We start from the raw sequence: 14,544 nt of genomic DNA, 5'->3' as shown, positions 1-14,544 counted from the left end.
GTATTGTTCTATGTTCTATGTTCTATGTTCTAGGATTATCCCAGATTCTGTACAGCTGTATGAATAAACCATATTTAATAGACCCTTTTCTTTTATAAATGAATTTTCACCTTATGTTGAAATGTCCAGCTTCTGTTCAGCTGCAACAGTGGTATGATTTGAAAGCTATTTGCTCATGGTCTGCAGGGATTTGCTGCTGCAGACCCATGTCACATGTCACATTCCCCTATATTGTAGCAGTCTAGAGCTGTGGCCTCATTATCTCATGTTTAATATATAGACTAAGGTAATAGCTCTCAAACCTTTACATCCACCGACAAGAGATCCTCTATCGACTTTGACCTGCCACAACAAAATTACTCATCAAAATTAATGAGAACAAATGGAATTGATAAGTATTTATAGACAATTTATTCTCAATTAACTGTAATAAATATGAACCTAATTTTCTTTTAGTTAAATGGGATTAGAATAGTTCGGTGATTGTTTTTGACTGCTGTAGACCAAATGGGCCAAAGGGCCATTTTCTGTACTATGGACCTGATCGACTTCAAACAGAATAAGTAAATTATTACTTCTTGCCACACACGAAGTTTTGGATCTTTCAATATCATAAACATTAAAATCAAAAGTCAATATGTTTATTTGAAACATTTCAATGTACATTTTAAATCAACACAACCTTCTGAGAAAATATTATTTATCGATATTAGTCAAATAAAATCGACAGTAAAGTAAATATTACAGGTAGAACTACAAAATACTTGCTTGTGCTTATGGTTACTTGTACTGTGTACAGAAGAGTCAGTGTGAATGTGTGAAGTCATGCGAGAGATAAGGACGAGGGTTCTGGCCTATTCTCTCATATGTCCTTAGCCATGGTGTAATGCATCACTAGCTGGTGTTTTGGACCATTCTGCAGCTAACCTGGATGACTCCCGTGGACTTTGGGAACTACTGTCACAAAGCTGGTCCTTTTTTTTAAAAGTTGTTCCTTTTCTCAAGGATTCTGTGTCCTTGGTTTTTTTCAGAGGGGTCATAAACCACTCAGACTCTGAGTCAACTGGATTGGTGCAGGGGTAAAAGAGTATTGAGAGGACTTTTTGTTTGTAAGGAAACAGATGAGACTTTAGGTCAAAGCTTTTATGTTTAGAAGTGACCTGTATAATGAAAGGAGCGTGGCCAATCCTGGAAACTGAAGTTAAGAGTTCAGCAGTGGGCTGTGTGGAAATAGGCTGCTAAACTCTCTGTCCTTCTGTCCTTCTAATTTCAATCTGTAAACCTTTGTTTCATTTTTTGCTCTGTGTTTAAGGGGTTTGTTTATTGGGATTGTTGTGGATATTCAGAACAGCACAATTAAGTCTAGTTTGGATAGACTGGGTTCTGTAGCTGTTCTTTATTCTGTTCTTTGTGTTTCATTCTGTAACTTTGTGAATAAATTCTTGCCTATTGTAAAACCTGATAGTCAACCTAGCTAACTTACTCCAGGTAATTTTCACTGTACACTTACAGAAACAAATTGCAAAGTTATGGTCTGGTCTGTCTGCTTAAGAATGTGTTGAGTGATCTGCCCTAGTCCATTACACAACCACTGCTCAGTGAACTGCAGGTTGGAATTCTGCTCCATCCAAATATTTGTGAAGATGAGGTGAGGCTCGGTTTAGCATGACCTTCCAGTGGCTAAAATTTGACATTTGCTGCATCGTGTAGCTTACAACATTAGGTTTAAAGGGACAATATGTCTGTGTTTAAATAGTGGGGCGGCACGGTGTCTCAGTGGTTAGCACTGCTGCCCCACAGCGCCAGGGATCTGGATTCGATTCTAGCCTTGTGCGACTGTCTGTGTGGAGTTTGCACGTTCTCCCTGTGTCTGCATGGGTTTCCTGCAGGTGCTCCAGTTTCCTCCCACAGTCCAAATATGTGCAGGTTAGGTGAATTGGCAATGTTAAATTGCACATAGTGTTCAGGGATATGTAGATTACGTGCATTAGTCAGGGGTAAATATAGGGTAGGGGAATGCGTCTGAGTGGGTTACTCTTCGGAGGGTCGGTGTGGACTTGTTGGGCCGAAGGGCCTGTTTCCACACTGTAGGGATTCTGATTCTTCTGAGTTAAAAGCCACAGATAGGCTGGAGATAATCATGTTGTTTAATAGCCCAACCATTAAATAAATAGAACTACTGTGGTATAACATATATAGGATTATAAAGCAGACATTTCTACATATCAGAAGATTCGTGGTACTGTAGTCTTCTTAACATTTCATTTCTGCCTTTTGCAGCAATATCCAAGGAGGCACTAATGCCACCGCATCTAAAACCTCAGACACAGACAGACTCTTCCCGCTTCAGTACTCACCTTGGATTAACACCAGGTAGGTAGAGAAAATGGTTGTAATGATTAAAAATTGGTTTTTGTCGCACTTACCGAATTGTGTACCTTATCGAATTGTAGCTAAGTGGCTGGACAGCTGGTTTGTAATGCTGAATGACACCAACAGCATGTGTCCAATCACCATGAAGGACTCTCCTTCTCCACCTCTGCCCTCGTCTGAGGTGTCGTGAACCTCAGGTTAAACCATTTCACTTAACGAGGACGTGCAATTTGGGAATGCAATCAGCAAACTTCATAGGATTGTCTAGTGAGTTAAAACAACTTCATTTATTCACTTTAAGTTTTCTGTTTAGATATTTGGGGTACTTATGTATCAGCACAAATCTTGTAATGTAGTCTAACATGAATTTTTCTGTAAAGGATACATTTTCAAGTCCGAATGGTGAGTGGCTTGGAGGGGAATTTGAAGCTGATGGATTTCCTATTATCTGCTGCCATTGTCCTTCTAGATGGAAGTGATTGTGGATTGGAAGGTGCAGTCTGAGGTTCTTTGGTGAATTTCTGCAGTGCATCTTGTAGATTGTATGCATTGCTTTTCGTTGTGGCAATGGAGGACACAGAGGATGGTCAAATCGGAAAGGAAGTGGGAAGGGCAATTAAAATGGGCAGTGACAGGGAGATCTGGTCAGCCCCTGCGAGCCCAGCTGAGATGCTCGGTGAACACATTCCCTTAGTTTATGTTTAGTCTCCCTGATGCAGAGAAGACCACATCGGGAGCACCGGATACAGTAAACTAGGTTGGAAGAGAGGCAGGTGAACCTCTGTCTCACCTGGAAGGACTGTTTGGGGCCTTGGATGAAGGTGAGGGGGTGTGGTGTACCAGCAGGCTTTGCATAATTTCCGGTTGCAGGGGAAGGTACCTGGAGGTTTGGGGGGGTTGGTGTGGAGATTGGTGCAAACCAAGGATTGTCAAAGGGAACGGTCCTTGCAGAAGGCAGAGAGGGGTGGGAGGGGAAGGTGTTCTTGGTGGTGAGGTCTAGTTGGAGTTGGGGGAAGTATTCAAGGATGATGCGTTGGATGCAGAGACTGGTGGCATGGTAGGTGAGGACAAGGGGGAATTGTGTTTAGAAAGGGAGACTTTAGAGCAATGGAATGGGGAATGGAGGTGGTGCAGTGGAGAGCTGTCTGGATGACAAAGGAGTAAAAGCACATTGTTCAAAATAGGTGGACATTTGGGATGCTTGGGAGTGGAATGTCTCCTCATCTGAGCAGAGGAATTGGGGGAACGGGATGGAGTTCTTGCAGGATACCAGGTGGGAGGAGCTGTAGTTCAGATAGTTGTGAGAGTCTATGGGTTTATAGTAAACGTCTGTCAGGAGACTGTTGCTGGAGATGGAAACAGAGTGGTCAAGAAAGTGGAGGGAGGTGTCCAAGATGGTCTGAAATGTATGTGGGAGTAGCATGAGCCAGTTCATCCACTGAGGTTCAGCTAGTTAACTCATTCTTTTTGGAGAAGGAAACCTGCCATCTTTACCTGGTCTGGCTTATATTTGACTCCAGACGCAAAACAATTCAGTTGAATCTTAAGTGCCTTCTGCACAGTAAAGTGCAGACCTAACCAGCGATACCAACAATTCGTGAACAAATTTTACATAGTACTTGAATCAAGTCTCCTTTTACAGTTCATACTCCAGCAGATACAACCCAAGTTGATCCACCCATCCTCGTAAGACAACATTCCGATTCCAGGCATTATTCTAGTAAACCTTACCTGAACAACCTCCAACACATTTATATCCTTCCTAATTAAGGAGACCAACAATGTGCACAGTTTTCCAGATCTTACCAGTGCCCTGTGAAACTGAATGCGCCATACTTTTGGATTGAGTTCCCTTTATTATAATACAGTTAGCTTTCACGAAACAGAAAATTGAGGCAGGAGTAGGCCATTTGGCCCTTTAAGCCAATTCTGCCATTCGTTATGATCATGGCTGAGCATCTAACTCATTAGCCCACTCCTACGTTTCCCCAAATACTTTGATTCCTTTAGCCATAAGTGCTTCATTGAACTCCTCCTTCTTGAACTCTCATAATGTTTTGGTGTTGACTGCTTTCTGTAGTAGTGAATTCCACAGGTTCATCACTCTCAGGTGGAGAAATTTCCCTTTATCTCAGTCCTAAATGATTTTCCCAACATGTTTAGATTGTGACCCTTGATTCTGGACTCCTTCGTCAATGGGAATATCCTTTCTACATCTCCCCTGTCTAGTCCTGTTAGAATTTTATAGGTTTCTATGAGATTCCTTCCTCATTATTCTGAATGGCAATCCTAACTAGTTCAATCTCTCCTCATAAGTCAGTCCCGCCATCCCAGGAATCAGCCTGGTAAATCTTTGCTGCGATCCTTCAATAACAAAAGCATCCATTCTCAGATAAGGACCAAAACTGCACACAATATTCCTTCGTGTGGTCTCAGCACAATTGCAGCAACACATCCCTGCTCCTGTACACAAATCCTCTCACTATTAAGGACCACAAACAATTTGCCTTCTTTACCGCCTACTGCACCCGCATGCTTACCTTCTGTAACTGGAGTTTAAGGATATCTAGGTCTCATTGCACATTTCCCTCTCTCAACTTAAGTCCATTCATAATAATCTGCCTTCCTGTTTTTGCCACCAAAGTGAATAACCTCACATTTATCCACGTTATTAGGTTGAGTATAGTCTGCTGTCTGGTCAGCTCCAGGATATGCTGTCCAAAGAAACTATTCTGAAAGTATTCTCTGAACTTCTCTTCTTGGTTACTCTTGCCCATCTAATTGTTCCATTTTATATGTTGATTAAAATATCCCATCGTTATTACCATATGTTTCGGAGAATCTCCTATTATCTTTTCCTTTTGACTCCATTCTACAGAGTGCTTCCTGTTGGGAGCCTGCACACCATTCTCACAAGTGAATTCTTGACATTATCATTTGTCATCTCAATCCAAACCACTTCTGCACATTGGTTTCCTGAGTTTATCACTCTTTGGTGTTTACAGCATAATTATTTCTCAAAGTCATCCTTCCACCTTTTCCTACTTTTCTTTCCTGAATATCCTGTACCCAGTTTCTCTATCTCCCACAGACATTTTGAGAACTTTTTAAAAAAAAATCTAAGCAATAATCTTGCCTGGGTAGATATGTGTTCAAGCCTCACCTGGGATTATGTCACACTGATATATTATTAAGGAGTTACCCCTCTTTCTTATAATCCCAGAAAGGAATTCCCACCTTTCTGAAACTGAATTGGAGCAGAGGATAGCATTCTCCAGAAGGTCCTTCATGTGTTGAACCTGCCACACAGCTTGAGTGTAGCTCTGTGGACTCTGGAATTTGCTCGAATCCAGAAAATCCAGTTCATTCTCCACATGCTGGAGCTGCAGGCATAGCTAATGATTATAATCACTTCACCTTTGTGTATTCATCACACACATTTCAGAATCAGAGCTTCTGGTGTGTTCTAAAAGCAATAAGGGAGAGTTAGTAACTACTGGTTGGATGTAGCATATTTTATAATTGTTTGCTCTCCAGAAAATGGCTGTCAGTTGTGTAAGTTACACTGTTTGCATTGTGTCAAGATTCTAAGAATGAAGTTGGATCAATATAGTTACATTGCTGTAATATTTGAGCTATGATAATGCTGTTGTGTCCTTTAATGAAGAAATCTTGCTTAAAGTGGGCAAAATTAAAAACAAACCATGGGTATGTTAGCAATAATATGAATAAATACTTGATTGTAAAAAGCATTAAAGGTGTTTTATCCAGCAGTTAAGTACAGATTTACGATACAAATAACATTTTTGTCATTTCCACCACAATTTAAAGTCATGCCTAGTTGGAACACTGTGCACAAGCTAAGAACAATTTTAGAAAGGGGTTAACTTGACACAATAGCAGCACTCTTGCCTCAGACAGAAGTGTGAGTCAGTCCAGGATCTAGCCTGGATTTTACATTGGAGAAATAATGGATGAATTCTCAATGTTTGTTACACTCAGTGTTTTACTCAAACTCATAGTGAAATCTGGAATCTACATCTGTAGCTAAATGAAGAAGTGCAGAAGTTGCAGTCAGTGATGTTTTGTTGAGATATCTCCAGACTGCAATCAACTAGAAATCATAGAACATTTCATTAATTTGTGTCCTTTGATGGGATTGTTGAAAGGGTCTCCATTTATTGCCTATTCTAACTGCCCTGAAACTGAGTGGCAAATTTTGCCATTTCAGAAATGTTTAACATTATTGGTGTGAATCTGGAATCAATGAATGCCCTCCTTTGTGCCTCATCCTGCCATTGTTGGCAAATGGGAGACTTCTCATTTGGCATGTCCAAAAAGCAAACTCTGTTGGGATTGGTTCAGGCTTCCCGGCTGCGTCACTCGTTTAAAGACACTCCGTGCTGGATCAAAGGATCCAGCATCAGGAAGGAGAGAATGCCTGTGAGCCAAGTCCCCGACCAATGCAGCTAACTCCTCCTTAACCCACCACCCTATCATTGTCTGGCTCTGTGGTGATTCTTAGTTTTGGGTGAGTGTAGTACCATTAGCAGCCACCACCTTACCTAAGGCACTGTTGAGAAATGAAGAGTTGCTAACTAGTGGCTGATTGGCAGCTCTCAGTCGCTGGGACATTTGCCCCTGAGGTCCCAGGTAAGTTCTGCCACTGCCAGTTAATGTGGCAGAGACATGTGGCTTTCTCCAACTCACCAACCAGAAGGTGAGACTTTCGTTGCCGTCATTAAATTCTGTCCACTGTTACTAGACACCTTCAAACTCACCTTGTCAATCAACTGATCCAAGGCTGAGAATGAGTGTAGCCTCTTTCTTGCGGCTCTCATTGTAAAACTCATGGTCCATTTAATTTTGTTCCCGGATAATACTTTCAACTAGTGCCAAAAGTTTATTGATATCAGTTGTTTGCCTCAAATCCATATTCAGTGTTGGTAACAGGTTCTTCAATGTTTTTGTTCGTGAGTTTGCAATTCTCTGGATATCCTAAGTGTGCAATATAATTTATTCATCTTAGTGCTTTTATCACAAAGACAAATGTAACATACTATTTCCATTTCATCATGACCGTTCTGCCATCTCTTCTGGTATTGTAACAAATTTATTTAAATTGCAAATGGTTTTCAATTCCAGCCTTTGAACCACTGATCTGTTTGTTTTTAAGGTAATAAACCTTAATTTTATTCAAAAAATCAGTAGGAGAAGGAATTGTTTGATGGACAATTTACACTTTAAGATTTCATTTAAAGATAAATGTGAGGTGCTGCATTTTGGAAAAGCAAATCTTAGCAGGACTTAGACACTTAATGGTAAGTCCAAGGGAATGTTGCTGAACAAAGAGACCTTGGAGTTCATTGTTCCTTGAAAGTAGAGTTGCAGGTAAATAGGATAGTGAAGCAGGCATTTGGTATGCTTCCCTTTATTGTCAGAGTATTGGCTGTAGGAGTTGGGAGGTCACGTTGCTGCCGTGCAGGACATTGGTTAGGTCACTTTAAAATATTGCACGCACTTCTGGTCTCCTTCCTCTTGTGAAACTTGAAAGGGTTCAGAAAAGATTTACAAGGATGTTGCCAGGGTTGGAAGATTTGAGCTATAGGGAGAGGCTAAATAGGCTGGGGCTGTTTTCCCTGGAGTGTCGGAGACTGAGGGGCGACCTTACAGAGATTTATAAAATCATGAGGGGCATTGTGGATAGGATAAATAGATAAGATCTTTTCTTCGGGCTGGGGGAGTTTAGAACGAGGTGACATAGGTTTAAGATGAGAGGGGAAAGATATAAAAGGGACCTAAGGGGCAACATTTTCACGCAGAGGGTGTTGCATGTTTGGAATGAGCTGCCAGAGGAAGTAGTGGAGGCTGGTACAATAGCAGCATTTAAAAGGCATCTGGATGGGTGTATGAATAGGAAGGGTTTAGAGGGATATGGGCCAACTGTTGGCAGGTGGGACTAGATTAGGTTAGGATATCTGGTCAGTAAGGACGAGTTGGACCGAAGGGTCTGTTTCCGTGCTGTACATCTCTATGACTCTACAACATTGGTGGTGGAGGGAGTGGATGCTTGTGGATGAAGTGCCAATCAAGTGAGGCGCTTGATCCAGAATCCAGGAACATCCAACACAGTTGATCAGTCTTGAAGGTGCCAGGTATTGGAAATGAGGTCTATACATGAATTTTCAAAAGACATTTGAGAGGTTATTGCACATGATCAAAGTTCATGGTGTTGGGATAGTAAATGAGCACGGACAGAGGAACTCGCAGGAAACACAAGAATCTGAATAATTTTCAGGTTGGCAAACTGTGATCAGTGTGTTGCTGGAAAAGTGCAGCAGGTCAGGCAGCATCCAAGGAGCAGGAGAATCTTCATTCCTGAAGAACGTCGATTCTCCTGCTCCTTGGATGCTGCCTGACCTGCTGCGCTTTTCCAGCAACACATTTTTCAGCTCTGATCTCCAGCATCTGCAGTCCTCACTTTCTCCAAACTGTGACCAGTGGAATATCACAGGGATCAATGTGGAAGTTACAACCATTTATAAAACATAATATGGCTCAGGCGAAGAGCTGGATTGTATTGTAACCGAAATTTCTGATCGGCAGAAAACCAAGATGTGAGGAGCATGCAGAAATTCTAAATGGATGCAGATAGGTTAAAAGAATAAACATAAAAATGGCAGCTGAGATGTACTGTGAAGAAAATGTGGAATTGTCCCCTTTGTCTCAAAGAATAGCGAAGTAGAACATTGCTTAATTGAAGAGAGACTAGAGAATGCTGCTCTACACAGGGATCTGGGTGACCTTGTATGTGTATCATAAAGAATTAGCAAGAAGGTACAGCACATAATTAGGAATGCAAATGAATTGTTGACCTTTATTGCAAGAGGAATGGAACATAAAATTAGGGAAGACTTGCACAAGTTGTACAGGGTATTTGTAAGACGACAGTTGGATTACTGCATTTTAGTCTCCTGTCTTAGGGAAGGTTATACTTGTATTGGGTGCAGTTCAGAAGAGAGTTACGAGGTTGTTCCTGAGAGTACGGGATTGTCTGATGAGGAAAGATTGAGCTAGCTGGAGTTTAGAAAAATGAGAGGCGATCTTACTGATACATAACTTCCTAAAGCAGGTAGGTTTCAGTTTGATACTGGGAGGATGTTACCTTTTGTTGTGGATCCCAAAGCTGGGGCACAATTTTAAATTTAAAATGGAAACCAGGAGAAATTTCTTCTATCAAAGTCGATTATGTTTGGAGTTGTCTTCCTCAGAGAACTGTTGGGGATTGGGTCATTAGGAAAATATTCAAGGCTGTGTTTGATAGATTTTGGTTTACAAGAGAGTTGAGGGTTAGGACATCACTGAAGATCCTTAATTGCCCAAAAGGCAGTTAAAAGTCAACCAGATCCAGGGGATCTGGAGTCACATGTAGGCCAGACTAGGTAAGGATGGCAGTTTCCTTCCATAAAGGACATTAGTGAATCAGATGAGTTAAAGCCATTGGGTCAGTCATGACATATTTCAGTGGTGGTGCAATATTGAGGGGCCAGATGGTCTACTCTACTTGCTACCTTATACATCCCAGTTTGCCATATAATAAGTGCTCAGAACACCATCAGTTGGACACTGCTTTCATTTTATAACTTTGGTGCAAAGAGTGGCTTACCAGCGAACAGGTAACTGAACAATCCCAATCACTGGTACTAGCCTATCCCAGAAGCAAACTGGCTTAATATTCTGGGCGCTTTGCAAACTTGGGATAAAATTGTCACTGCAGAGGAATTCTATTAAAAATATCATTATCGTTACAAAACCTTTCCGATTTCACCCTCCTATGCTTGAGATTTTTCTCACAATTGATTTTAAGGAATATCCTGACATTTTCCTTTCTTTGAGAATAATACTCAGACAGCTATTCAACAATTCAAGTCTATGACTGCTCAGTAGTTGAGACAGAAAAGAAATTATGAAGTAAATTCCAATTTCAAATGAATAATTAAGCAGCTCCTCCCTCCTCCCTCCACATTACTTTGCTTTGAAAATTGTGTATCTAGTAAATTGCTGTGCTGGGTAAATCAAGATAATGTTGAGTTCTATTTTTCGCGGACAGATATGGTACAATAGGTCCAAACTAACTCAAACTTGACTGCAGATTGTGTGGTGCACCGTGCGTGTTGAAATATAAATATGACATAACTGTAATGGGTGGTGTTATGGGCAAAATAGACAGATGTGGAATACTTGAAGCACAAAAGAATTTCAAAGAAGAGTTTGACAGGAAGAATGAAGACCCATACTACAAAATATGGGATATGATCTTAATGTGGATTTGGGACACAGAGAATCACAGATCTTTGAATCTAGCAAGGATGAGCATTGAAAATGCAATGGGACCCTTGACATGATAAAAAGGTAAAGCCACCATAGTCATACCAGGCCATAGGGCTGCTTCACATTACAGAGAGATGACTGGTGGTGGTTTAACATGAGGGTTTAACTGCAGGTGAGGTCAGAGATTGAGAAAGGAAGTCCTTCATGGTGACTTCAGCCAGAGTGGGAATTGAACGCATGTTGTTGGTGTCACTCTGTATCACAAACTAGCTGTCCAGCCAACTGAGAGACGTCCCTCACCAAAAACCTCCCTCCCCCACCTCCCCCGCCCAATATTATAAATAGAGGCATTAGTTACAAAAGCAAAGAATTTATCGGTTAGGCTTTACAGGTCAAAATTAATGCTTCACCTGGAATATTGAGTTTGCCATACTTTAGGAATATCTCATAACTTTGAACAAGGCACAGAAGATTTGTCAGATTGATTTTGGGAATAAGGGACTTCTGTGTACAGGCAAGCAAAGTCAGGCCTTTTCCTCTTTGAACAGAGAAAGTTATGCAGTGACTCAATTGAAGTGTTCAAAAATATGAGGTTTCGATTTTTTCATTTGAGCGTCGCTGTTCATGCAGAAGGAGGGTCAGTAACCAGGCTTTCTAATGGACCAAATGGTCTCTTCCTATGTTACATGCTTTTATGAATGAAGGGCCTGTGTTGTATATCCCTTTTATTCTTGATCAGGAAATCTAACATCTTTTCTTTCCTCAGAAATTGAGAAGCTGAACCATGACAGAGTACAAAGTAAGTTGTTTAAAAAAATCTCACAATTGAAATAGGAATAAAATATCAATCTTCATCTGGGGCAGACGTGCTGGAATGCAATGAGTGGAGCTGAGTTGCAAACCTTGTTGGTCTTAGTACCACATCTGCCTATGAAGTTCTTTGCCAGCCTGCCCAATTGTTTGATGTTGGATTCAGTGCTGTTTTCCCTCCCTTTCTTGCTGTCTCCTAAAAGCACTAAGTTGCTTATAAGAAGACAGGATTATCCCAGCTTTTGTACAGTCTATGAATAAATCGTATTTAATAGACCTTTTTGCTTTATAAATGAATTTTCACCTTATGTTGAAATGTCAGGCTTCTGTTCAACTGCAACAGTGGTATGATTTGAAAGTTATTAGTTCGTGGTCTGTAGGGATTTGTCCTTGCAGGCCCATGTCACATTTCCCCCGTATTGTAGCAGTCTTGACAGAAAATGAGCTGTGGCCTCTCAACCAAATATTTAAAATATAGAGCAAAATACTAGCTTTCAAACACTTTCATCCACTGACCTCTCAGGTGGGAAAAATACGATTCTCCACCCACCTTCGCTTCCTACAGAAAGAAAATCCATCAGAATTAATGGGAACATATGGAAATCTTGTATATTTAGTGCTTTGTTCGCAATTAAACATAATAAATATATAATTATTTATGGGTCTACAATAGTATGGTTTCATTTCAATAAAATGTTCAAAATGTAGAACAAGACTCAAGGCACTGCGGTCTTCTGTAACATCTCATTTCTGTCTTTTGCAGTTTTATCCAGGGGTGCACTAATGCCACCACGTTCAATATTAGACACACAGGCAGAGCCTTCCCGCTTCAGTACTCTTCCGAGATTAACACCACGTAAGTAGAGAAATTGGTTAAAACACATTGTTTTCCAAAGTTTTATCAAATTGCATACCTTGCCTAATTACAGAGATAAGTTTCACTCACCAGGAAATGCACATTGTGCAACTTAGGAATACAATCAACTAACTTCATAGGATTTTCTCGCAAGTGAAATGAATCAATGGAGTTAATGCAACTTCTCTGTTGAGATATTTGGTACAGCACTTAAGATGTTTCACTGCAATTATATAGAGCCTTGGGGTGCCCTCTCCTGGTATACTGTGGACAGTCTTGGTCTTTGTCTCTCAGAGGGGTTGAAGTCGGTTCTGCTATATGTTTCTTCAATGTGAGTCTGCTTTAACACGGTTGAAGAATTTAGATCATTACTTGTAGAATGTGAATTTTCCTTACCTGTATTGACTATGACGTGATTGTGGCCCCATTAGCTTAAATGGCGTAGATAATGGGTAATTTTATTTGACACGAGATCACATGAGAACGGACCTATCGCGTTATATCAGAACTGACTGTACTTGCAATACCCGGTGTGCAGCAGTAGTTCATCAGTTTAATCACTGGGATGGCAGGATTGGCATATCAGGAAAGATTGAGGATACTGGGCACATATTCTTGAGAGTTTTGAAGAATGTACATGACCTAATGGAAACTTGCAACATTCATGTAGAACCATAAGAAAAAAGAACAGGAGTAGGCCACTCGGACCCTCAAGCCTGCTTCATCATTCCAGAAGATCAATGCTGATCCAGTATTCCTAATATCCACTATCCTGCCCATTCCCTGCAACACTTGATTCACCTATTGATCAAGAAGCTATCTATTTCAACCTTAAATCTACACAGTTAGAAATCACACAACACCAGGTTATAGTCCAATAGGTTTAATTGTTGGCCTATAACCTGGTGTTGTGTGATTTTTAACTTTATACACCCCATTCCAACACTGGCATCTCCAAATCATTAAATATACACAAGGTCTTTACGCCCACAGCTCTGTGCTGCAAGGATGCCAAAGACATATGGCCGCATATGTGACAACATTATACATAATTTTCACTGTACTTCTGTACTTGAGTACACATGGCAATAAAGTGTAAATCTAGATCTAAATCTCAGTGCCCCTTTATTCTGAGGCTATGCCTCTGGTCCTAGACTCTCCCATGAGGGGAAACATCCTCTCAACATTTACTCTGTCAAGCCCATTAAAAGTCCTATGTGTTTCATTCTTCTAAACACCAGTGAGTAGGGTTCCTACATGTTTAGCCTTCGTTCATTAGACAATCCTTCCATATCCAGGATCATCTTTGTGAACCTTCTATGAATTGCCTCTAATTAAATTTTATCTTTCCTTAAATAAGGGGACCAAAACTGCTCACAGTGTTCCAGACGTGATCTCTTCAATACCTTGTACAGTTGTAGTAAGGCTTCCCTACTCTTATGTTCCAACCCCAACTTTAGGGCAGCACAGTGACTCAGTGGGTTAGCACTGATGCCTCACAGTGACAGACACTTGGGTTTCATTCCACCCTCGGGTGTCTTTGTGGAGTTTGCACATTCTCCCTGTGTCTACGTGGGTTTCCTCCAGATGCTTCAGTTTCCTCCCACAGTCCAAAGATGTGTAGGTTTGGTGGATTTGCCATGCTAAATAGCCCTATTGTATGTAAAAGAAGCGGGGTAGCTTTTAACATGGTTAAATATGGCAGCTAGGGAAGTGATTGCTGGGCCTCTTACTGAGATACTTGTATCATCGATAGTCACAGGTGAATTGCCAGAAGACTGGAGGTCGGCTAACATAGTGCCACTGTTTAAGAAGGGTGGTAAGGACAAGCCAGGGAACTATAGACCAGTGAGCCTGACCTCAGTGGTGGGCAAGTTGTTGGAGGGAATCCTGAGGGACAGGATGTACATGTATTTGGAAAGGCAAGGACTGATTAGGGATAGTCAACATGGCTTTGTGCGTGGGAAATCACGTCTCACAAACTTGATTGAGTTTTTTGAAGAAGTAACAAAGAGGATTGATGAGGGCAGACAAGTCGATGTGGTCTGTATGGACTTCAGTAAGGCGTTTGACAAGGTTCCCCTTGGGAGATTGGTTAACAAGGTTAGATCTCATGGAATACAGGCAGAACTAGCCATTTGGATGCAGAATTGGCTCAAAGGTAGAAGACAGAC

At 41.0% G+C, this 14,544-nt stretch overlaps 1 protein-coding gene across 6 annotated transcripts in view; it reads left to right on the top strand.

Moving 5' to 3' along the window:
• LOC140494546 (signal-transducing adaptor protein 1-like) overlaps nucleotides 1–14,544 on the top strand; it is a 101,500-nt gene that overhangs the window by 82,987 nt on the left and 3,969 nt on the right. For all 6 annotated transcript variants that reach the window (XM_072593828.1, XM_072593832.1, XM_072593831.1 and 3 more), the window contains 3 exons: nucleotides 2,281–2,373; nucleotides 11,471–11,503; nucleotides 12,278–12,370. In XM_072593828.1, coding sequence (XP_072449929.1) covers nucleotides 2,281–2,373; nucleotides 11,471–11,503; nucleotides 12,278–12,370 — 219 coding nt within the window. The remainder of the gene's footprint in view (nucleotides 1–2,280; nucleotides 2,374–11,470; nucleotides 11,504–12,277; nucleotides 12,371–14,544) is intronic.

Source organism: Chiloscyllium punctatum, chromosome 24 (genome assembly GCF_047496795.1).
Source record: "Chiloscyllium punctatum isolate Juve2018m chromosome 24, sChiPun1.3, whole genome shotgun sequence".
NCBI lineage: Eukaryota > Metazoa > Chordata > Chondrichthyes > Orectolobiformes > Hemiscylliidae > Chiloscyllium > Chiloscyllium punctatum.
Note: the sequence above shows the minus strand (reverse complement) of the source record. Positions and strands in the feature narration are given on the sequence as shown.